The following is an 18,194-nucleotide window of genomic DNA, read 5'->3' as shown; positions in this document are numbered from 1 at the left end:
TTTGATCAGCACAGAATCTTGTGTCTTGACTTACGATATACCATCATCAACTCAGTGCTTCTTCCAAAATAGCTCTACACTGCAAAAATGTCTGCATAAGGAGTTTCTTTAGAATCCTGAACTTACAGTACGAGTTACTTGGCTTTGAGTGTATCATGCACTACCTAATAAACGCAGTATTGGTTTCCTGCCAGTGTATGATCAGTGAAGGCCACTGTAAAATGTTACTGGGTTTTGTCAGATAATACTTGTATTTTTCATTTGTAATGACAAGATCTAATATTTCATTTTACATAGATGCAGATAGTAACTTTTTTTTCTGAAATTGCATGGGGTTGAACAAATTTTGGTTTTGTGAAATAACTTGGCAAGAAGTAAACCTATTCTAAACTATATCACTTAAGAGACACCCTTTAAAGTGATTCCATCCTGTTTTTATAGATTTTTATTTAAAAAATTAATTTCTTCCCACAGGTTAAAAAGGTAAAGCAAAGGTAAAGATGGTTTGTATAGGAGTAGATTGCCGTGGTAGAAAAGGTAGCAAGCCCATGAGTGTGTATGGTATTACCTATTGCATTGCATTTCTTTTTGAACTTTGTGTTGATATTGATTATGTACCGTTTCAGACGTGGAATTAATACGGAGGCACTGTGTAATCTTTGAAAAAAAGATGAGATGGTTGTATAGTTTCGATGTTTTCAGAGGAAGAAAGGTTGCTTCCTAGCTTACTGAACTTGCCATACCAGTATGCACCTCTAGATGCATCTGAATGGACCAATACGTTATGGACGGCACAGAAAAACTGTTCAGTTGTTGGTATCTGGAGCTACTTAAGAGGATACTACATTCAGAACTAATACCCCTTTAAAGTGAGACCACTCTTTTAAATAAACTTAAAAACTAGGGACTTTCTGTTCTCTTTGGAGGGGTGTGTGGGAAGAAAGAGATTTGTAAGTGCTTGCAGACCTGCCTTTGGGAATAGTGCTTCCTCTGTATTTCTACATGAGTTTTTTCTTGGGAATCCATGGAGGAGAATGTCTGCCAGTCTCTTCGCTCACCCAGCATTGCCCACAAGAATATTGCTGCTGTTGCCTATCCTTCCTATGCCCTACCTTATATTTTACCTGTTGGGGTAAAGCTCTGCAGAAATCAGTGCTGACAGAATCGGTATTGATTTCCTTGGGTATGCTTGCTGCTGAGTATTGTGTAAAGAGGATCTCCTTTCTACTTACTGTGTCCCTTTTAAGCGCAGAGAATGCTAACACTGCAGTTTTTCCCACAGGAAGAGTTCTTTAAGCTTGGGGCTTCGTGGAGAGTGACATTATGTTGACTTCATTCTTCTGGCATGAAAATTCTATTGCTTTGATCCATGTAATTGAAGGAAAGGGCTGATTATGTTCCTTGCCTGGATTGATTTTTGCATGTCTTGCCTCCAGAGCACCATGGAGGGCTTTCCTCCTGCTGCAGATTTTCATCTTGTGTTTTCCCTTGCATGAAGTAATTTCTTCATGCAAGTAATGGGGAGCAGGGAGACTGCCTGGGATTTAAAAGGAAAATAACCCATAAAGAAAACATGGTGCAATTGGATTGTGAAAGATACAAGAAGGTTTTGATATTTTTTTTTTGGGTGGTGGTGTTGTAATTTTTTAGTGCTTGCTTTTATCCTTTCCCAGAATTAAATGCTGTATTGTAATGAATCCTACTTGCAGGATTTTGCTGTCTCCCACATTGGTAATAAAAAGAAATAGCCAAAATACCTTTACGGTTAGGTAAACAAAGAAGTCTATATTTAGGATTGATTTTTAGCATGTGAAAAAAGTAAAGACAAGTATGATGACCTATTATACATACACAGTGGACAGCTGAGGAAGAAAAAATACTATTTTTTTTCTTTTTTTTTACTGTTCTTGGAACCATACATCATGTAACCTGTATTTTCTTGTCAGCCTTAATATAACATTTATAGGCATATGATGTGGATATACTCCCTATGGACATTATTCAGTAGACACCTTTCTGTGGAACTTCATTATAGTGGCTAGAAGCATATAAGCCATATGGGTAGTTTGTGGGATTAGGCCTGAATACCTCAGAAATGCTGAGTCACTCACTATAAGGAAAGGGGAAGAGTACAGGACATTTTGTGCATGTGGGAAGAAACAGGTAAAGCTAGAGAAATACAATTGCATAAAATGATTTAAAATATTTTGGTTTTTAAAGTCCCTTCCTCAAAGTAAGGGTTTGCAACATTCTTCAGGAAATATATGTAGAAACAAAAGGCTGCAGAAGAAAATTGTACTAGAGAATCAAAAATTCAAATAATAAATCGCTTTCTTAGCATTGATCCTCTTTATCCTTTTTTTCATTCGGTGAAACGCCGTCATAATGAGAGGGTGTATGTGATTTAAACTGTTGGTGGAACCTCCTTTATTTCTTCTTACTCTTCACGGAAGCTTTTTTTCGCTGTTGGAAAAAAAGGGATGTTCACCATAGTTTTGACTAAGTGGTCTATCTCCAAGATGGACAGAGTTCTAGTCTATAACCTATTTTATCTTTGTGCTCTAAAAAAAGCATATTTTAAATACATATTAACTTGAAGACTCCAAAAACTGTATACCTGTTTCCTCATAGTCAAATTAAGGCTAGCTGATTTTGAGTTCTGAAGTTATTTTTAGTGTGAAGTGCTCAAAAATGAGCATCTGTTTATAAAAACACACTGAAGAAGCTGACAAGAATTCTTAAACGTGCTGAAGAGGTCTGAGTCACCTGTGTTCTCTTTCTAAACTTCTGCAGATGGAGGTAGCATTTTGAATGAACTGGTAATCTCTTTATTGAACCAGATGACTCTTTTGATTTATTTTCTCAGACTGTGTATACAAGATTATTAGGACCTAGCAAGAGGACTGCATGGGACACACATTGTCACAAAAGGCTAGGAGCAAGTCATTATGGTTGCCAGCAGAGGGGAGAAATCTTGCAACACAAGATGGGGTCTCAAGAGAATAGGATTGCCAGAGAAACACAGCTTAGGGCGACCTTACCAAATTTTGAGTGAAAAACAGCTTGAATGAGTTGCATATGAAGGAAGACTATCTGCTGGACAGTTTCTAATTGTTTTTAGATAATTGAATCATAAATTCTCAGAAGCTATAAAGAAGCAGTGTCTTTGTGCATAATTCTAAGCTGTTTGTGTAATTTTGGGGAGGAGGGAGTTATTAAGAAAACTGTGTGGCAGACCCTAACGACTGGGGAGGGGGAAGTATTATATTAGTTTTGACTGTGAAGACAGTTCCACCCCACCCCCCAAAAAATTTGTATTCATTGTGGGCTATCTTTCTTGAGGTGAAAATCCCAGGTGTTTCTGTTCAGCTCAGCTGTTTGTCATTTAAATAGAGAATGTAGTCCTGCCAGGCTGAATGCTGTGTTTCCTGCTGTGTTGCCCCACTTTAAACTTCGAGATACAGTGCTGCCTCAGTCCATTATGCAACTTTGGTGTGTAGTGTATGAAAGTTGAGAGGGAAAGCATCCTTAAGATGAAATGAAAAACAGTGGTATCGTTGTTGTAAAGGAGATGGTATTGAAGAAAAAGCAAACTCATTTTGTAAAAGATGAAAGATAGGGTTAACAATCTCTCAAGAGGTGACATCATGTGAATTCTTACTAAAATCCAGGTAAAAATCCTGTGCATTAATTACACTCTTCCCTTCCCTTGCCTCTATTAGGCCAGATCTTCACTTTTAATCCCCATGTAATGAAAACTGGTCAAAATAATGACTGCATTTTGTGGCTTATGTGTATGAGTTTAAGACTGCTGGAGAATCTTCGTAGTATTTCAGCCGGCTTTGCATTTTTCCCCCCCCCAGAATTTTCTGTGGTGCAGCTTCAATTTACGTTACTTGCAAATGGGTGATTTTGTGTACTTTGTTTTGTTTCCTAGTCTATATTTAATTTATATTAATGCAGAAGGGTTATATGGACTCTGCATCTTCAGTAGTTACTAACAGGAGAGTTGAAATAGGTCTTCTTATCTTTGGTTTATGGGAGTAGAAGGCTGTCTTCCTTATGCAAAGTTCTTCTCAAGTAGAACCACATATCGGTTTCCTAGCTGAGATGTGGGTTGTGGTATTTCTAAAACTTTGTACTTTTTAAAAAAATTCCATTTTAATATAATTCTGGGTCCTCTCATGAGCTTCAAGTGATAACCTATAAAAGGTTTAAGTTGCGAAGTGTTAGGTAGTGCAGCACTTGCACTTGTTAGGCCTTGTTCTGAAGTAAAAAAGTTCATAGGTTTTCTAGCATTTGGGGGAAGCTGGATACTGCAGGAAAGTGGCCCAAGATATGGATGCACTACTTTGTAAAGTCTTACGAACAAAACCCCAAGGGGGATGTGAATTTTAGAGGTCAGTGTCACTAAGTATGTCATGTTGGGAGAGAATGGTGGGTTCTGGTCTGTGTGGTTAAAAGACCAACATTAGGCTTGCATTCAGAGGTAGGCCTGAGCCTTCGTTTGTGTGCTGACAACCATTCTTTCAAAGAAGAGTCTTCAAGGCTTGAGACTCAAGTGCTTCAAAGTAACCAGAAATAAATCATCAACATGAACTTTCCTGAAATACTGTATGTTTTAAGCAGGAGTTTTTACATGCTGCAGTGGCATGTATGTATGCTGTTCCCGTATGAAATGCTTTATTTCCAATGAATACCGGAAGGTTATCTTGGTATATGTGCCTTACAGTAGGTGTTTTCCAGACACTGAAGAAGGATGGCTTTTGTATGAAGTCTGGGCATAGGCAAACAAGCTAAAAGAAGAGTAAGGAACTAATATATAATAAATCACATTGATTTGTGACTAAACTTGTACTATTATCAGGATGAAGATCAAAAATATGTTTTAACAGTGTAAAATCCATCTAAATCTGACTTAGGTTTCTAATTCCAGAATGGCAGTGATGAAACCCCTTGGCCCAGCTGCTGAAATGAGGGAGGCAGATTTGGCCATTATTTTAGTCAGCAGAACTATATGCAAAAATGGATTTCTAAAAGCAATGAGCTTGTCATTTGGAGATCATATCTGTATGAATATAGCAAAAGACCCATAGGTACTATCAGTCAGTTAAATAATGCTGTTACTTTTGTTTAAAGACTTGTGACAGAACTTATTTTTGAAGGGATAACACTTTATTACATGTGGCATAGTTTTACTGTAAGGAAGTAAAACCAATATAGTACTTTTATAACTATCATCAATAAAAGTAAAGATAGAAAGTCTGGAGAAAGTGGATTATGGACAAATGATGCCCAAATGCAATAATGAAAACAATTAAAGTGTTCAAGTTGTGAAAAGCATCAGTAGAACTGAGATTCCAGTTACAGCCTTCTAATCCATTTTTATCTTGAAACTTACAGCAAGATAATGACTGATGTGAAACAAACTGGAATTCTTTATGGATTTTTAGCTTGGAAAAAACCCTGAGAGCTACTGCTTTGCACAGCAGCTACAGCAGTGTTAGTATGTCCCTAGTATGAAGAAACTCTTATTACAGTGACCACACTAGTAATCTGAGCTTCTGGAATAGTGAAAAAAGACCTTTCTCCCCCACCCCACCCCCATCTAAAATTTGGGTTTGGAGCAGGAAAAGTTTTAGTCTCAGACCCTCCTTCAACCAGCTCTTCTATATATCATCAGTAGGTCTTTGCTGCAGAAAAAACATGTAATTTTGCAGCTTTGCTATGGGAGTAGTTTATGCTGTCAAAGTGGGAACCTCTACAGAGGTTTTTAAATTATAAACATGTACAAAGGAACTTGGTCTCCTTTTTATGTAAGTAAAGAGTACTCATGCAGATGTGAACGTATGCATGTATACAAGTGGTACAAGAAGGTGATGTTTAGACATGGTAGGATATCCAGCCCATATATATTTTTCATAATATATGCTGATCTACATTATATTCTTGTTTGAATTTATATTTCTGTGCCAATCAGAGAACACTGTATTTCAGATTATACTTTAGGCATTGTATTACACAGTGGCTGATAAAAAAATAGTGTGAAATGATGAGCTGTGTAACAGAATTCCACAGATGCTTTTCTGAAATGCTTCCTCCCATCATGATGGTACATTAGGGTTAACGCTAAAACACCTAGTGACTTTTCCCTGGTATCTTTCTGTGCTAAGTTGTTACAGGAAAATGTCAGTTTCAGGATTGAATACTTCAGCCTCATTACCTTCACCAGATTTCTGGTTTATAGCTTTCATGGGTGGTTATCTGTTATTAAACTGGATTAAAAAAATATGTATTTTCCTGTAGCAGCGGTGTGTCCCACTGACCTGAATCAAAACAGTGTTTTTGCTAAATTGCAGTATTAAAATCCAGTGTTCTTTTTGTAACCAGCGGTTTGAGCTGAGTTTGGTGGAGAACATGCCCTGCTACAGGGTAGCAAATGAGTGTCAGCTGCTTTGCAGCAATTGCTTATGTGTACAGGCTACATCTGTTGTGAGGCACAGTAATAGATAGCAAATGGTGCTTTTATATACAGAAGTAATTGTTTTCAGAACTAGCAATGATATTCTGTCTAAACCTACAGGATCACCTAAACCTACTTTTTCTTAGGATATTGTAGGCCGAGAATGCAAATTACTTAAATAATACTGAATTGCAGAAAGATAAAGAATACGTGATTGATGTCTTAGAAACTTAAAAGATGATATACATGTATCATTGAATGTATACTGGACAAAATGACTGGACAAAAGAAAAGCTATAGCAGATCATGTCAGATGTCCACCTAGCTGTTTCTGAGAGCGATCAGTAGCAGGTGCTTAGGGGAAGGATATAGGCGTGTAACAGTCGTGGGGTGCTACTTCCTCGACTGGTCTCCCAGACTCCAGCAATTTGTGGCTCAGGATCTTCTGGGAACCAGAAGTTGTCTTTTGGATTTAATAGCCCTTGATGGGATTTCCTGATCTTGAGATTATCCTTTGGGTTTTTTTAATACATGTACATTTTTAGTATCTGTGATGTCATATGCTGAAGTTTCAGGATTTTGTCACATTTCAGTACACCATGATTGCTTTTGAAGTGCGTTTTATTTTTTGAGGTGGTATGTCATCCTCCACACTTAAGATTCAATCTACTTAACTGATGAAGAAAATGCTTATTGAAAGGAAAGATATTCAAGAGTTTGGCTTATTTAGTTGGCTTGGAATTGGCAGTCAGAACCACAGTAGTAACAGAAACAAAAATTTAAAGTAGGAGACAGAATACTTGGGTATCTCTCTTGCAGGTGATTATTTAGCCTCAATGCTGCTTGTGTTCCAAACAGTGTTTCAAAGAAAACAGACTGCATTACCTAAAATGCATAATGAGAAGTGAAAGAAAAGCTGCACTTGTATCGAACTGTAAAGAAAGAGTGTATTTTTATTTCTAAACTAACCCTGGAAAAAGTACAGAGTCACTTTTGATGTTGCCCTTTTGCTCAGCTTGGCTAAATATAGTTTTTGGGTTCGATGGTAGTTAGTGTTGTTTCTAAAATGACTTGGTAACATAATTAATGATATACTACACTGAGTAAATCCTGGTTAGGCAGTCACTTTTTGCCACATTATGTGTGTCAGGAATGTTATGTCACAGATCTGTAAATGATAATCTTACCTTAAAGGTAAGACCTAATCTTCATGGTTTGTATGTAAAAATGCAACATGGTCAAAATTACCATGTTTATCTTCAAGCAGGATATTTTGAAAAACTTTCAAACTGATTATATATATAGATATGTATGTATAAAACATAATAAATGCTAGGTACTTAAGAAATTTCTGTGGTTCTTATTTCTGATGTTTCAGAATGATCTTAATGGAATAGCACATGCTTTTAAACTTTCCAAATAGTTAATATTGAAGTCTTGTTTGTGGCATATATATGAAGACACGCAATTTTAGGTAAACATTACATGTGGAGAAGACAGAAAGCAGCAGCTCCTGTAATTCTAAAAAAAAAAAAATAAAAAAAAATAATTCTAAGTGGGCAAAACTCATTCCAACCATTTTCCTGCAACAAAAACAGGTGCTTGAAAAGGTGCTTGTGACACTTGTTCCTTGGTTTCACTGTGCAAAAAAAATGGAGCAGGGAGTGAAAAGCCTCTCCTACTAGGTATGCATTTCAACTGAGATTCTAGACCTTGGGGCTGTAAAAGCTAGCCTTCATATTGTTTAAATTATGCTGGAAACGAGATTAATTTTATATAGTTTTTGTGACATACCTGAAGATTCATTGTGGTGTTTAATTAAAGTGGGGCTTTTTTGAGTTTTTGATTAAAGGTCTTATTCATAATGTTCCAACTTCATGTAATTATTAGTGCTGTATCAAATTGGTATATAAGTAAGCATGATTTGATTAGAACGTTATCAGGGAAGAGGTTCTATGAAATTCAGATCTAATCTCCTCCACCCTGCTCGAACAGTGTCTTCACAAAAAGAAATTCTTGAATCATATCTAATCTCCTTATTTTTCTAGAAAGCAGATGAGCATGTTTTCAATGTCTTTGGCTTCAGTATAAAACAGTATAGGTTAAAGAATAATATTTATATATCTGAAAAAAATTGAATATTGTGGAAGTTAATGTTAACTCCCTATGCGAGACAAGTCAATGTTGGGGTTTTTTTGGTGGTGGTTGTATGTTGGGCAGCATCAGTCTTCTGTACACTCGTTTGGCTATGGTGCCAAGTACAAAGCCTTCAGTTGTGAAGGGATTACTTTGAAAGGAGACTTTCTTAACATGTAATGAAAGTCTTGCTGTGGTTTTCTTATTTGAAGTTATGTATTACAAATGCTTCAATTATTTCAGGCCTTTTAAAGTGAATGAATGCATTAATATAATTAAAGGAACAGTGTACTACATTACTTATACTTTGTTACATAGCCATGTGGTTATGGCAAAATGTAGACATTTATGTGGGTCTTTTTTTTTTTTTTTTTTTTTCCTTCTTGTTTTTGTGAGGAATGAATACGTATTTGAAAGCATGTTTTTCAGGTACCATTTGCTTCTCTTTCTTCCTTACCGTCTAAAAAGGTAAGGAAGATTCCTTTTGAATCAGAATTTGGTACAAGGGCAGAGCTTATCATATGTCTGAGATTCATGAAAATAAGCATGTTTTCCATTACTTTGTTTTCCATGGGTCTTTATCACATATTTGTTGTATATAAAGCTCGGTGATTCTTTTGACAGCTTCAGTTATTCTGCAAAAGTGTAGAGTACTCCTGTGTGTTCATGTTTACAGGCTGTACATCTGGCCCAGGCGAGTTTCCAGATTGAGGCCTTTGGCTCCAAATTCATCCTTGACCTCACATTGAATAAGTAAGTACAAAATTTGGGGTTTCTTTCTTTCTGGCTCTTACTGTCTTTAACTTACAGTGCAAGGTCAGGGCATGGGAAATCTCAAGATCTGTGAAAAAATATGCTGTTATCCAAGTTTAATACAAAATAACATTTAGCCTTTTTAAGCGAGGTAACTGTTACCCTTGCTGATGCCCGTTACATAAATACCTTTAAAATTTTATTGTTCATGATAAAATAAATGATGATAGAGAGATTCCAGTACCAGTAGTGCTTGAAAAGTGTGGATTTTCTTGTGCATTTTTTTACTTACTGATGAACTGTCACACAGATGTTGTTTTAGCTGCTCAAGTCAGTGTGTAGAAATATTGTAAATACTTGTATGAATGGCTCATCTTTAATGATGTAGAAAACATGCTATTATCACTATAATAATGGGTTCCCACCTCAACAGGAATTTCTAATGGTTTGCTCTGCTGAAAGATGCAGCTACAGTCTGTTTACCAGTAAGGCTGACGATTTTACTTAATCATCAGGTCCAGAAGATCTGACTTGTAATACAGGTCAATGGTGGTTTAGTTGTTTGTATCATGTCTATTTATATCCCCAGTTGAAGATATGGAGCTATCTGTTTTTCTAAACATTTTAATGACGCTGTGGGTTTTTTTGCCACTAAAGGTTTACACTGAGGAAGTTCAAGAATAAGGTAGAAGTATAAAATCTGTACTAAATGCTGGACAGGTGAAATTTTCTACAGTATTGCTTAAAAGTACATTTGCCCCTTCTTCTGCCCTTGAGCCTTTCAGCGCACTTAAAGGAGAAACAAATTTACAGAAGCAATTGCATATTGGTTTAAAAAAACCTCTGTGTTCCTCTGGTCTTGAGGGCCGTATGAGGTTTTATTTTGATTTGAACTGTTGTGTAATGAAAGTTTTGTTAGGGAGAAAAATGCAAGCTTATGAAATCTAAATTAAAGCAGGAAGCTATTGCTTTATAAAATTTGCTGAACTGATGTATTCATGTATTTTGCTGCTTGGCTATGAGTTATTAGATGTTTTGCTGTTAAGGTGAACCGGAAACATTTTCCTTCATCCATGCATGATTTTGAAGTCAGATTGCGCTTGCAGTTCCGTATTTTGAAATGGACACAAAACCTTGAGTGGCTGGCATAAGATAAGTTCATAGGAAGGCAGGGAATGGTGCAGACAATGGAGGGAGGAAGAAGGCTTGAAGATACTTGGGTGTTCTCTAGTCTCTGGAAGAACTATAGTGTAGGGCAGGACTATGTTGTTTTATGAGAGCTGGAGTGGGACTCATGCAGAGTAATTCCAGTGGAGTAATCATGATGTATTCATGAAGGGAATCTATGCCTAGTGGCCTCTAAGCTACAGGGAATTTCTCCTGTTGGTCTGCTTGCCATTGTTCCTGTTTGAACGTCAGCCAGTAGAGGGACTGAGCACACGTTCACAAGGTGGCACTATACGTAGGATATGGCTGGTTGCATAGACCATCACAGAGAAAAAAACATTGCCTTTACTGGCACCCCATATAAAAACAAACAGGACTTGGGTGAATAATATTACAAACAGCCTGATAAAGTTCTCCAGCTGATGAGCATTGGAAGTTTGCTAGTGAAAAACATGCACCAGCCTTCTCTGGATTCACAAGCATGCCCACGTTCACAGACTCAAATGTTAACACAGGCTTTAAGTTCATCAAACATTCATGTCTAGGCCTCAAGTCTCTTACTTGGTCACTAGCTTAGACCTTAGTCTTTCCAGATACAGGTCTCCTCATAGTTGTTGACTGACTCTGAAGCTTGTTTGCGTATCGGACCTGCGCAGAATAGAGAGCAAAGTCCCATAGAAAACATTACAAGTAGGACTCAATAAAAACAGGTCAGACTGTAGAGATCAGGTGCAGGGCTGGACCAAGCAAACATACTAACTTGCAACTTACACAAATGACTCCTTTTTATGCCACTTCCTCTCCATTTTCCCGCATTTGCTGTGTCCTCATTCACCTTCCCCACTTTTGGCACTTCCCCTGAACAACCAATAAAAATGTTTGCACATTTGCACAAGCCCGTGCAGGCATGCTGTAATAAGTTTGTTCTTTCCCAGGAGACCCATGATGACATTGTTTACCACTTCTTATCTGTTCAAAAGTTCTGGTTGAACCTCTTCAAGGCCATGCGTGAGTGGCTCCTTCTGTGGCCTGTCAGTCAGTGACCTAACAGAGATAATTAACAAAGACCAGAACTCTTAGCTTCTGTTCATTAGGGTTTGTGTGTTCTGCTTATGGTTGCTTTTCCTGTCCTAGTCTCTTATGCTGAATGTCTGTTAGCCAACAATTACAAACCTGAGAGCCTTACGTTCCTCATATCTCTTGGTTAACGCTCTTGGTACAAAAATGAAAGATTATAAGGTACTCTGGGGTAACGATTAATCCTATTTGAAAAGTTAGACTTTAGCTATAATTGTCTGCTCAAACTTGATAAATTCCCTGTGCAATAAGCAACGTGTAGCATTGTCTTAAAACCCAATTTATATAAAAATCCTTTAAAAGTGTTCATTAACTTAAGTAAATTCGTTTTTTGTCCTCAAACAATACTGTCAATTCATTTGTTGTAATTGTTTAATACATTACATTAGTATTTGAGTAATGAATGATCCTAGTATATCTGAAAAATTTCTTATTTTTTCATTTATATATTACATACATAAAAAGATGTCTGTGAGGTGCTGACAAATTACTTGCTAATGATCTCTTTTCCACCAACATGTAAAATTGCTGTTCTTCTGTTGTGTTGCAGAAACACGTGTTTCTGCAGGTAACTTATGTCTTGTTTAAATCTAGCGGTCTCTATGTTCTGGTGTAGTACTAAAACACATTAGAGAGCAATACTACCAAAAGCAGTGAATTAAAAAAGTCTACTTGCTGAGGTTTTTTTAGTGATGAGGGAAGCTGGGTGTATTGTCTGGCAGTTTTCAGCTGATGATTTAGCACCAGTCTCTAAATAAAGGAGTCTCCTCCAGCACTGGAGGCTGGGGCCATGTAGAGCCTTCCCCCATGGGGACTGTGGTGGCTGAGGCACATACAAGGAATGGGAAGTTAGGTACCTGAGCTGGACAGAAACATAAGGTAAAAACTGAAGGCAAAAAATTCTCTCCTTCCTACTGAAAACTTTCCTCAAAATCTCAGATTTTAGGGGAAGCAGGGCCGGGGGGAGGAAATCACTAGACCCAGCTTGTATGTTTCTGCTTTCTTTTCCCTATAGAAGTCCAGCTTTCCAGGAAAATCCATTTCCAGTGAAATGGATTTTCTGTTCATTGAAGAGATCATATAAAAAATGTTATATTTGGCATGAACTGAGAAAAAAACAAAACAAAAAGCCTGCCGCACTTGATTGTAACATGACTTAAATATTAGAGACGTTAACATATGATGAGTATTGTGAAAAGTCAGTCTCATGTGCAGTGTTACAGTCAACATGTAACAGCCAATTTTGATTTTTATTCATCAGTTTAAAGCTTGTAATTGTTGTGTACTCCTTGTGGTGTATGTTTCTTAGGGCTGAATTTAACCTGAGAATAGTCCCAGAGGAGATTACATCATTAGCATAATTTAAAAACCAGTAGGGCAGTAACTGGACTACTTGAGAATCTATTTGATTTTTGGTTTTTCTGAAAAATCTTTAATGGAGATGAGAAAACTAGTTACAGTTTTCCAGAAGGAAACGTTAAATATTTATAACATTTTCTTAAATAAAAGCTTAAACATTTAGGGTACTGAACAGATCCTATAATATACATAAGCTGTGTAAATTAACTGTGATAATGTTACTCTGGCAAGATTTAACTCTAGTCTGCCTTTTAAAATTTGTTACAGATGAGATGCAAAGAACTCAGTGTTAGGATTTTACAAGAATGCATGTGTACTTCTGTAAGTGCAGTCTTGAGTGTCTCAGCTGTAGGTAACAGAACTTTACTGCCTCCTTTGTCACTCCCAGAACCAGAGGCAACCTATTAAGTTATCATTTATATCAGTAGGTGTTTCACATGTAAAAAGACTTAGACATAGATACTAAAACATCTCCATATTTTTCAAGACTTCTTAAGGCATGGGAAAAAGCTTTCTTTTGTTGTTTTAAAAATTATAAAAACATGATGGTATGAAGAAGCTTCCTTCTCAGTTACTGTGTTCAGCTGTAAATTAAAGCACTCATTATAAGCAGTTATTCTGTTTTATCTTAGTATTTTGTTTCTGTAATTTTAAGTGTTTAGTACAAGTCTCTTCAAGGGTTCTTTTCTATGCTTTCACTAAGGTTATGATAAAAATATGTATTCTATAGTATTATGTATGCATGCACTTCTGTATGTTCACTAATGTGCACTGTAGTATTTTACTCATTCACTCTTCCAGGAGTACGGTAGGAGGCAGCACCAATCCTGCCACCGATCAAGGGCTTGTACTCTGAGCTCAATGTCTCAAATACTTCTTTTTCAGCAGTATTTCCAGCTCCTTGTCATCTGCTTCTTTCATTCCTCCTATAACTTTACAGATCAGTCTTTGTAATATTTTTTCTTCTCTTCTGATCTCATTTTTCTTATCTCATCTCCTTCTCTTTAGGAAATGTTTCTAAAATAAAAAGTGTGTATATATGTCTGTTTCTATATATAGGGGAGAACTTACAACTGTAGCTACAGAAATCAATGTTGCAGTCCCTGACTTTCAAGCATTCAAGTTTTGGATTTCCCTGTAGTAATTAAGTAATATCCCTGTGCCTGCTGTGCAATGCATGGATAAAGTTGTATTCTACAGAATGGCTATCAATAAAATCATTGACAGCAAAGCTTATTTCAACAAGACTATAAGAAACTCGGTGTAAGCTGATTTGTTTGAAATTCCAATTTTCTTTTTTTTTTTTTTCTGATGTAGGATCTTTTGGGATGTATGTTCCTACATGGGATCTGGGAGGCATCTTAAAGAATTTGTCTAAAAAAAACCCCCACACCCCAACAACCAAAAAAAAAACCCCAAACTAAAAGAACTCAACATACCCCACCCCCAAACAAAACAAAAAACCCCACCCCAAAACCAACCAAGTGAAAAAAACCCCACAACCAAAAACCTGAGAGGACATGTTGTTTGTCTTTTGAAATGCAGAGGCATTGGTGTTGTGAACATGAGCCCTCTTGTCAAACTTCTTGCTTATGGACTGAAAAGGCTATTCTGTGCCCTCCTGATCCTGGATTTAATTGTGGGTCTCACACCCACCTCAACAGGGTTTTGAATGCCTGTCAGCTGAGATGTGAACACAGCCGTTGGTTTGGTGAATTGTTAGGGTCAGCAAGCTCATGGCAAGGTAAATACACATCTGAGGCAATATGACAATGCTATAAAATTCTGTGTGGCAGGATGAAGGTGTTTATTCCTTCTCCCATGTAACAATGACAGGTATCAAATACAAGAGTTTTGAAAGGAGATGCTTCTCACAGAAAAAAATTAAAATGCAAATCTTGTCACAGGATACTGCACATTAAATTATTTACAAGAGTTAAAGGATTGGAAGAATTTACAGAAATCTACTGGGGATGTTGAAAACAATTATACTAACTGGCACAAATGAAATGTGACACTAATGAAATCCTGGTGTCACAGATCACTGGGTGCTGAGAAAACTCCCTCAAAAATAGCTGCATGTGTGTATTTGCTGTCAAACATGCAAAGCAGTTGTCTGACTTGATGCATCCTTTCTTAGGTTATGTTTCCTCACATGTAATCCTCACTCACATGTAACTCTTTCCTCACATGTAATCACTGTGATGTGTCAGTGGTGAAGAACTGTTATCTTTCTAATCTAGTAGATTTTTTAGTCTTTCTGAGACTGTCCAGTCTTCTCAATAGTGAGGTCTTTATGCTGAAGTGAATTACTAGGTTCTCAGATTCTGGTATAGTTGGGCTGAAATCTTTGCATGTGGAGCTAGAATAAAGCCTGTATATACTTCACATGTAATTAAGTTTATCAGACTAGCTCCTAAGAGCCTATGTCACTGAGCTTAACTTGATTCAATGACAGAGCTAGAGTCATGCAATATAGTTCAACATGGAAGCATGGATTAAGGGAACAAAAATCAACTCTTAGTTTGCTGGAGTACCAAAATGTATTTCTGATTCTGCTGTAGTTAATCTAGTCCGAAAGTGCTCAAGTCAGCTCTCTATAAGTATAAATAAATTTATGTCACTAGTTTTAGTATTAGAAGTAAAATGTAACAAAAAACCCCCACATCCTCATCTCATTGGATTTTTCCTTGGTAGTAAGAGTTGGTTTAAATTAACATTAGACACAAAGTATCAGACCATGCCCAACATTTAGTGAATTCTTTAAGAGGAGAAGAAACCCAAGTTTCTTTTGTGTGTAAAACAGCTTGCTTTAAATGAAGGAATCTTTGGCAAATACTGGTTACCACTGATTGAGACCATTCTGGCAAAGACAGATGGCAGCCCTCAACCTTGCACTACAGGTTAATAAAATTTTTACTGATAATTCAAAACTACCTGTTTTTCAAGCTGGTGGTGGAAGAAAGGGATCAATTAAAATGCAACACTGAATGAACTTGAAAAGTTGTTTAAATGAAATCTTTATTTTGTCGATTGCTTTTGTGGGAAAGTTCTATCAGCAAGTTATTATGGAGGTATTTCCCATGACACAGTACTTGTATCTTCTGTAATATCATCTTGTTATTCACTTCTTCATATCCTTTTATATAGCACACATAGTATCATCTTCATTGCTATGGTAAAGGTAAATACGGCGGAAACTGAGCAACATAATGTTCTTAATATTCAAGCTCCTACTTTTAAAATGCTTGCTGAAGTAGGCATTAAAATAGAACACGCTCTGTTCTCATATGGAGGGCGTCAGGACATAATGAGAGAAAGGATCATGAAGAATTTGTCTGAACTCCCTTAAACTGACTCAGTGCTTTTTGCACTGAGGGAGGCAGACAGGTCCAGAAAACAATCAGGAGTATTTCCTGCACCATTCTATATGACTTCAGAACACACTTTCCTGTCAGTCTTTTTTGGACTTTTCCCCATTTGAGGACCTCTTAAAAAATACTTAAAGTATCACCTAGGTAATTTCAGTTTAGTAAATTTGTTGTCAGGTCATCCTTTTCTCTATCCAAAAGACAAACCAAACAAAACCAAACGACAAGAGCAAGACTATGCAAGAAGTGATTTTTAAAGAAGTGTACTGTTCACTGTTAAAGAGTCATTATGGTATTAACAGCAGAAGTGAGTGTGGACCTTCTTTGATTCCATAGTTATGAGAAAGTTTACCTGTACACCTGGATCATCAGTTGTTTCTCTTAATTGCTTGTAATTGTAAACACAGATGCTTGATCCCAGTACCACATTTTGATTTTTAAGCTCCTTCAAGGTAGTAAGTAGTGAAACCTTGCTGTGTTTTAAAAAATAACAATGAATATTTGCAGTATATTTATTCATTGGAGACACTCTTGTCAGAGTAGCTTCAAAGACAACAATCAAGTAAAGACTACTCAAAATACATACTGGAAACATAATAGTAAATTCCTGTAAGAAAAGTTGCTTCAACAAAGCTGGTGGATATAATTGAAACTGGTAATAGAAACAAGGCTACAAATGGCCACTTCATTAGGTGACAGTGTCTTGATGATCAAAGAGAATGCTGTAACATGGTTTCAATTTGTTTTTCACATCTTTATGTGCTACTAAACTATATCTGTCAAATGGACAGAAGCATCTGATGTGTGTTCAGTTAAGTAATTCAGCTAAACTAGGTTGCTCAGACACTGGTACATACTGTACTTGAATAATTTCAGAATACTTAAAAAGATATTGCTTGGGAGTAGGTTAGTATAAAGATTATTTTGCATGCAAGAAAGGTAATTCAGCTGTAGTCTGATTTCCTGCAGTCTGCGTACTAGATTCCTGGAAGCAAACTTGGTTACTTGAGGTAACTTTTTATAGTCATTTCATAGCCTTTACCTACCCCAGTCAATGCTTTTCATCAGGATAGTTAGATGCCAGCTGAGGTAAGCCACTTTTCACGCTGCAGCTCTCCTGCTAATGAAAACAGCAGCAGTGAAATATACGTGCCAGGGAAGTGGATGTGAGTTCTTCAGAAAGCATCTGCTGTTTGCTTTTAACAGCTGGCCTGTGTCTTCAAAGGCAACAGCTACTGGGAATGGCAAATCCCTTTGCTGTTTATTAGCATCTCTCAATGTAACTCAGATAGGTAGTTGTTTTTATTCAGCTGTCCTGCATCACCAGTTCTCTTAAGACAAGCAAGGCAGGATGGGAGGAACTATAGAAAAGGACATGGCAGACTAAAAAAAATTTTTTCTCATGCATTCATTAAGAATGTTGCAATTTGATGTGTTCACTGTAAAGCATCATACTAATGTGTCGCTAGCCTAAGTATGCTTTTGACTTAAGTGATCATGACTTACACAATTATTTCAATTAAAGCTTGCACTGTTTCTGGTGCTCATAGTATTGAGCAAAGCCAAATTTGCTGTACTGGATGCATTTCTGTTCAATCAAAATGTAAATGGACCAACTGAAAGGTGACAAAACACATTCCACTGTAGATGAGGTACAAATGTATTTTCTGAAATTCAGAGCTGCCCTTCAGAGGTAAATTTAGACATTCTGTAAACGATAATGAAGGAATAATAGTTATTTTGTGATGTGGAGACCCATTATGCATGAGTTCAGTATCTCATTCCTTCTTGTACTTCTGCATGAGCTCTGTGTATTCTGGGCCTTTGTTTTTGATGCCGCTTGCATAAAGGTTCCCATCACACCTACT

General features: G+C 36.9%; 1 protein-coding gene across 10 annotated transcripts in view; it reads left to right on the top strand.

Moving 5' to 3' along the window:
* ADAM23 (ADAM metallopeptidase domain 23) overlaps positions 1-18,194 on the top strand; it is a 75,903-nt gene that overhangs the window by 1,952 nt on the left and 55,757 nt on the right. For all 10 annotated transcript variants that reach the window (XM_056349604.1, XM_056349603.1, XM_056349607.1 and 7 more), the window contains exon 3: positions 9,276-9,352. In XM_056349604.1, the coding sequence (XP_056205579.1) occupies positions 9,276-9,352 (77 nt within the window). The remainder of the gene's footprint in view (positions 1-9,275; positions 9,353-18,194) is intronic.

This window comes from Falco biarmicus, chromosome 8, assembly GCF_023638135.1.
Source record: "Falco biarmicus isolate bFalBia1 chromosome 8, bFalBia1.pri, whole genome shotgun sequence".
NCBI classification, from domain to species: Eukaryota; Metazoa; Chordata; class Aves; order Falconiformes; family Falconidae; genus Falco; species Falco biarmicus.
This window is presented reverse-complemented; position numbering and strand designations above follow the sequence as displayed.